Genomic DNA, 7,354 nt, shown 5'->3' with positions numbered 1-7,354 from the left:
GTATGCGTTTGCTTGGACTGGCTGTTTTCAGGTTTTATTGCAGTGTTGGCACTTTGCGATAAATAAGTGGGTTTTGGGTTGCATTTTGGGCACTCGGTCTCTAAAGGTTCACCGGGTTAGGGTTAGAAAAATGAGGTGTCCTGGCATGATTTTGATGGCTGGAATGTGTTTGGAATGGACAGAAATGATGAGCTGTGCAGAAAAAGCTACTCAAGGATGGCTTTTTCAAAGCGCCCTCTTTTAAATGGAACTTTAGCCCTATATTAGGGTTAGGGGTGTGCACCAGGGTAGGGTTTAGGGTTAGAAAAATGAGGTGTCCTGGCATGATTTTGATGGTTGGAATGTGTTTGCAATGGGCAGAAATGATGGGCTGTGCAGAAAAAGCTACTCAAGCATGGCTTTTTCAAAGCGCCCTCTTTTAAATGAAACTTTAGCCCTATATTGGGGTTAGGGGTGTGCACCAGGCCAGGGTAGGGCGGGAAACCAATCCAGATGGGGAAACACAGTAAGAGGCTTGCCTAATCCACATTGCCAGAGGGATGATCTGGATGAGACCTAACCTAACCTTCGTACCTAACATTTGCTCTTGCCGTACTGGATTGAGAGGGGGAACTCCTTCCTTGGCAGCCAACAGACACAAGGCAGAACCAAGAAGATGACCACCAGGAGGGAGATGGGATTCCTCCAAGAACCAATCCAGCAAGGCTCTCATTCGTGCACTGGACCATCAAACTTGGGACCAAATGAACTTAAGCAGTAAAAGCATCTGTCACCTACAGGCACTGCAACCTTCCCCAACTTGGCCCCCTCCAGATGGATTGAATATCACCCTCCAACATAGTCCAACACCCCTTGAGGACACCTGACTGGGGAAGGCTGTGGCAGCGCTTGAAGCAGCAAACCACTTTAAAGCACAAAGATGAAATGCCTGCTCCTAAACACACTGTGGGCCAGTGAGGGAGCATGACTAATTGTGACACCTTCATGCAAATCTGCTGATTTCCACATGCTTACAAGCAGAGTTGCATTTCACATTGTAGTAGCAATGACCAGCTAGGAGTCGAATTCCATCCTTTGATTGATGGCATCTAACCTCTCATTTGCTAAATGGGAGAAGGTTAGAAGATAGGCAAGACTAAGTAGATTTGTTAGGGAGACTTGGGATCATGTCATCTGAAAGGAGCAAATGGATATTGGCTTATCACATTGCCCCGCTGCCAGTGTTCGACACTCTGCAGCAAACACCCTTGTAGTTTAAAGGGTGCATCAGCTTATCATCTAAGTCTTGCTTTGATTCATGGGAACAGAGTTATTTAGCAGGACAGGCCTGAAGATTAACAGACTCCTGGCAGAACCATCTCATTGTTCTCTTGTTGTAGGGAACATCTCCTCTATGGCAAATGTGGGAACAAGTTGCTAACAGGATTAGTTCTGTCCCTGAAGTCACAATAGGGGCTCCCAGCACCGAAGGACCACCTCCAGTAGGTTTCTCCCAGAAACGCAGACCACTCGTTGAAGTAAATAAGCAAAAGTCATGTGGCAAAAACAGCAATGGGAAGGTATTGCTGATCATGGAGAGTCAAGTTTGGTCCATCATTTTATTTATATGAAACCTAATGTGTAAGCTGCCAGCTCACAAGATGTCAGCTGTAATATAGGTTGTACAGAACTTCAGAAGCAGCTGCAGCCTTACTCCATCAGCCCACACACCGACTTGCTCTTCAGCATGGATAGATTTAACATTTCATCCGTAAGACTTCAATCTTCTCTCTCCACGGTCCAGAGAATGATTTGAGAGTTCTGGATACAGCAGCATTACTGAAACTAGGCAGCTGTGGACTTGATCCACCTCTTGCACTGATTCCCCCCAGGAAATGAAAACACTAGCTAAGGCTATTGGCACTGTGCTAATTTAGGCTAGCACATTATCTGGACTAGCAGCTGTGCCCTGTTGGATAGTGCACTGAATTCGTACATGTTTGCCTATGAACTGTGCTTTATACACTGAAGTCCTACAAGGCAACAGAGCCAGAAAGTAGGTTCAGAACCGCCCCCTCCATTCTAAAGCAGTGGCTAGCAAAAAATCTGGCAAAGGGTCTTTATGCACAACTTAAGGATTATAAGATGGTCTTACAAACAGGCAAGGACTCCTTTGTAATGAGCAATTTTAGAAAAGATCACAGGCAAATGAACATGTTAGACTGGCCTAAGCGCTGTGTAATTATTTTAGCTAGGAGCCCTTCCCATTCTGCAATGTATCTTAGTAACTTGACTGCTCATGTGTTCTGTTCTCTTTGAAAAAGAATTATCGTTCTTGTATTCCCTTTTTCAGTTTTCATTTTCGATGCCACAATTATGGATCAAGAGGGCTCACAGTTGACAAACTCAGCCTCAAATTAGCATCTTCCTCTGTTTCTATCCACAGTATTCCTAGTGTGCACAATGAAAACGTCTTCAGAGCTGAGAAACAAATTGCAGGCTGGCGTATGCACACACAGGTAGAGCCACTTTTGCAAATGAGTAGCCTTGAATCCCTTCCACCTATTTGTACCGTGCTCACTGCAAACCAGCATTCCTTTGCAATTTGGTTAGGTAGACATCAGGAGCTAGAATCAGACAGTAGATCGATCCTCTTGCAAAGCCTCCTTTCACCCCTGCAGGCATGAATCCCCACTTGGAATATAATCTCAGAAGTGATCAGTTGCAGTGGGTGATGGGGAAAGAGGTCAATCTGTGGAACTGAATGAACTGGCAGTCGACATGTTTGGATACAACTTAATACCTTATTTGGGTCTTGCACCTCCACCTTACTCAGATTTGTTTCTCCACTCTAGGCAAAGCATCTTCCAAAAGCCAAGAGAGGTTCTTTCGTTTACACTGGCTTTTGCCAAGGTGATGTTGAGACCATGCATGCATTTGTGTACATTGTTCAAACATTCTGCATGTCATATTTCTACAGGTTTTGTTGTTGTTGTTTTAGTATGTTGCAGTTCATTCTTTAAAATAAAGAAGATAGATAATTCTCATTTTGTAGTTTAAGCACATAATGTTCATTATTAGACAAAGATCAATCAAAAAGAAATGGAGGCTACAGCCTGTTTAAAAAGAAATGAGGGATATATTAAGATCAGTTTGCAATTAGTATTACAAAGTGTTGGGAGAAGCGATTACAAATATTTTTGTTTGCTTGAATTCTATTCTTCCACACTGTTGCTAGCTGAGAAAGCAGTTGGGGGCAGTGTTCCCACCAGGTTGTATGGGAATGCAAAAGTGTACAGTCAACTCTATTCATTCATCTCATTTAGTACAAACAAGAACCAATTTACATGTGCCCAATGCACATTCAGATTCAGTAAGGCTCCCCAGTGCGATACACACAGGCCACGAAGCATACTGTGAAACAATGGAATAGTTCACGCTTAAGGTAATCCTTAATTGAGCATCCCAGGAATCACCACTGAATGGCACTCTATCTGCAGAGTCACCATCTGGAAGAACCAAGGTCCTTACCATGGGGACTGCACAAATGGAGGAACCACATGGGTACACCCCACCTCGAAGCAGCAGTTCTCAGAATGGTTCTTCGTCGCACTCATGAGCCACAAGCCCAGCATGTACCCCTTCCCTCCAAATGTCTGAAGGGAGCCACCAATGGTGAGATCTGGACTAGTGGATTTCTGCAAACTGTATTCTTAGCTATGGATACAAACCTGTCAGTGGGGCCCTGGTATTTCAATCCTGTGACTGGCCAGAATTAGAGCATTTGGGGTTCAGTTAGTTCAATCAAATGTTTGGGGTTCAATCAGTTCAATCAAACTCCTGCTCATTTTAGATCTGGCTAGACTTTTCCAAATTAATAGGCAGTACCTATGTCCTTCTGCAAGTCTCCCTCTGCCACCTTGCTAATTTCTCTCCAGAGCCCTCTGACATTTGCTTAACCATCTCGTAAGTAAGACTGTCTTTTACAGACTAAGTTCAAGTGCATTCCTATTAGCCTTTGCATCATTTAACCAAATCTAGTTCCTACCTTTTCAGCCAAAAAGGTTTCCTCCCACAACCCTCAGAACACCATTGCATCTGCAACATCCTGAGCAGCTCAGAAGCACAAATCTAGCATTGCTGGTCCAGAGTCCTGTGCCACTCATGGAAAGAAAACTAATTTTCAAGCTTCTGCAGGAAGCAACTGAAATAGGACCTCATGAACTTGCATTTCTAGTTGCTCATTTCCATTTCCTGTAGCATCTGTTTATAATGGTTCTCAGGTAAGGATTATACATAAGCCCACACACACACACGCACGCGCGCACACACACAATGGGGACATATGACCCCTACACACAAACTCTCTCTCCAACACACACTGACACACACTACAAGAAAATTTGGCTCTTTATCCTCCAAGCAGCAATCCTGGCCTGTACCAAAGTCCTTGTCATCGCTGACTTAAGTGGGAGACAATGTAGATGAGGCCCACCAAAAGGAGGCCACGCACGCCCACCATCATGAGGAGGAACAGCAACAGGATGGACATGACCGGCTCCACCACCTGGTTGCCAAGGTTCCAGGTGGGGAATCCCATGTTCACTAGCTGCTGGTTGATGTCTGAAAATGGTGAGCGCTCCCCTGGCCTTGCGCCCTGCTGCTGCTCCCGCTGATGGTACGGCTGCTGCTCCTGCTGTCGTGGGGGAACACCCGTATTAGTCCCCATATTGAAAAAGCCCTGTGGAGACAATCCAGAGAAATCAAGTGACGCTCATTAGAGTGTGCCTCATTTGATGGAAACATGTAAAAAGGAAAAGCCAGAAATGCAGCCATTTCAGCCAGCTTTTCTCAACCTAGCATCCTGTAGATGTGTGGGACCACAACTCCCCGAATCCCCCAGCCAGCACAGTTGTAATGGGGAGAGCTGATTTAGGCCACTCATGGAACCTAAAAGCAGCTTCTACATAACATAAAGCCAGCCATGCTGGATCTCTTTATTTCCAAACCTACTATGTTATGCAAATTTGAGTGCTATCCAAAACTACTATGTTATGCAAAGCACTCAAGTAATAGGAGCAGATGAAAGAAAGAAGAACATTGTGGGTTCACAATGCTTAGTAAAAATCAGGGATAGAGTTAGGCTCCCACAGGAAAAAAAATGTCTTCAGAAAAACCAAAAAAGTTGGGGAACCGCAGGACTAGTGGTTTCATTCCATCCAAGACAATTTTCTATGTTCTTCTGACTTTCCTTGCACACTTCTTGATTAGCACTGAAAATCATCCTTTTTGGACAGATTGTTCAATAATTATGGATCAGACATAATTAAACATCTATTCATTATTATTATTATTACATTTTTATAATTATTCTACACATTGCAAAATACAATATATACACTTTCCTTACCGGGCGAGATGAATTCTCCCTATTCTGATTGCTCCGTCTCACTCGAGGGTCATCATCTTGTACAATATCTCCATTGGCCAAAATCCGCACCATTTTTAGACCTGTATAGTGTTTGTCTTGTCACACCTGTAATATACAGGAGAAACAGGGTTGAACAAGCCCAACTGCACCCTCAGGGAATAGAGGCACAGGCAAGATGAACTGGGACCTGCACAAGAAGCCAAACCTTTTCCACAGTCTGAGGGAGAATACCTCTTCCAAGATGCTGCCCAACATGTCCCCATTTTGATACATTGTACAAAAAATATAAATAGTATATATATGTGTGTGTGTGTGTGTGTGTGTGTGTGTAAAATATGCAAACCTCCTAAACAGTTGATCACAGCACTTTTTCTAGTGAATCAGCAGGTTTCTAACAGCTTAATTCAGGAGGGAGGAACTATGGCCCTGCAGATGTTGTTGGCCTCCCAACTCCCATGAGCCTTGAACACTGGCTATCGGGACTGGTGCTGATGGGAGGTGGAATCCAACATTATATAGAGACTCAGTAGTTTCCTACCTCAGTTTAACCTAACTTATTAATCAATAAAGTTGCAATTTGAAGTTTGAAAAGTGAGAAAGCCAGATTCCCTCTCATTCCTTGAAAGAATGAAGAAACATAACAGACAGATCCAGTGCTGCATCTGAATGGAAATATCATCTACATAGCTTAGTGCTAAACTCAGTTTTGGGAAATATGGATATAAAATGTGGTGCAAGCAAGTCCCAGGCTGGCATCGTATACTGTCTCCTGGCACTGAGGTTGGGCATGGGAAGTCTTTGGCAAAGACTGAAGACACAAGACAGGCCACAGCTACTTCAGAAATAAGACAGAATTCTCAAAAATCATACAGACACAATGCTTGTGAAGCCATAAACCACAAAGTCCCGTCCCTCTCCCCACTCCAAATGTAATCTACAGCAAGAATTCACTAGGTGGCTTTCAGTGATCCACTCTCTCTTTGCCTCAGCTGTCCTCTGCAATACCAAAAAACCTTAAGAGATACTGAGAAAATGTAAAGCAAACCATCCTGTATGAAAAGATTTAGCACTACCATCACCAGATTGACTGCTCGGAGTTCTGACAACAAAGATCAAGTTTTGGAATATGAAGTGCCAGCAAGTGCTCAACCTTGCCAGCTGGAAGCAGGCACAAAAAAGATGCCTCTCAACCTGGAAACCTCTACAGCTAGTTAACTGCAATCACACAGACACACAATACAGGACGAGCACTCTGCAGATGGTCAGAGGCTGGCGCCTTCCCCACCCACCCCGCACTGAGTAACTTTCCTAAGGACATGTGGTTCAAATAAATCCTGCCTGCCAGTTTACACCAGCCTTTCCCAACCGGGCGCCTTCCAGACTTGCGGGCTGCAACTCCCATCATCCCCAGCCGCAAGACTGGAGGGGGCTTGGCTGGAGAAGGCTTCTTCACAAGTTAAAGGGTTTGCTCGACCCAGCACAGTTCCGAAACTGGTATCAGCCTTTTTCTCTAACTGGAGGGTCACTGGATCTCTCTCCACGGCCCGAACTCGCTCACCACTTCGGCCCCTCTAAAATGCGCTCCGCCGCTGACGTCAAGCTTCGCCGGCTTCCTCGGACTGTGTCACATCAACATCCCAGCAGCTTCCGCCCCGCTGTCACTGCCGGAAGTGACGCAAAAGGTGTCACGGGGCGAGAGGAAAGCAAAGCGGCTCCCCCGCCCCGCTGGAAACGTCAAGGGCTGGAGCAGCTCCCTCTTCAGGCTCCGCGGGGAACTGCGGGATGCGCTGTGCCTTTGCGACCGAGCTGGAGCTTCGAGCGAGAGGCGCGTCCTTCCTTGGAAAGAAGGTCTTTGGCCGGGGAACAGCAAGCCCTGGCCGCCCGTCTCAGGCGAGCTTTTCCTGTGGACACACGTCCTGGCCATGCCTTGCCTTGCAGATCTAG

The 7,354-nt window shown here is 45.4% G+C and overlaps 1 protein-coding gene across 1 annotated transcript; it reads right to left on the bottom strand.

Moving 5' to 3' along the window:
- Positions 1-3,098: 3,098 nt before the first annotated feature.
- Positions 3,099-7,059, bottom strand: FAM241B (family with sequence similarity 241 member B). Its single transcript, XM_044420478.1, has 3 exons — positions 6,969-7,059; positions 5,390-5,515; positions 3,099-4,720 (listed from the first exon to the last, which is right to left on the bottom strand). The coding sequence occupies exons 2-3, from the start codon at positions 5,480-5,482 to the stop codon at positions 4,433-4,435; spliced, it is 381 nt and encodes a 126-aa protein (XP_044276413.1). The 5' UTR covers positions 5,483-5,515; positions 6,969-7,059; the 3' UTR covers positions 3,099-4,432.
- Positions 7,060-7,354: the final 295 nt, after the last annotated feature.

This window comes from Varanus komodoensis, unplaced genomic scaffold, assembly GCF_004798865.1.
Source record: "Varanus komodoensis strain SLA01 unplaced genomic scaffold, ASM479886v1 scaffold11, whole genome shotgun sequence".
NCBI classification, from domain to species: Eukaryota; Metazoa; Chordata; class Lepidosauria; order Squamata; family Varanidae; genus Varanus; species Varanus komodoensis.
This window is presented reverse-complemented; position numbering and strand designations above follow the sequence as displayed.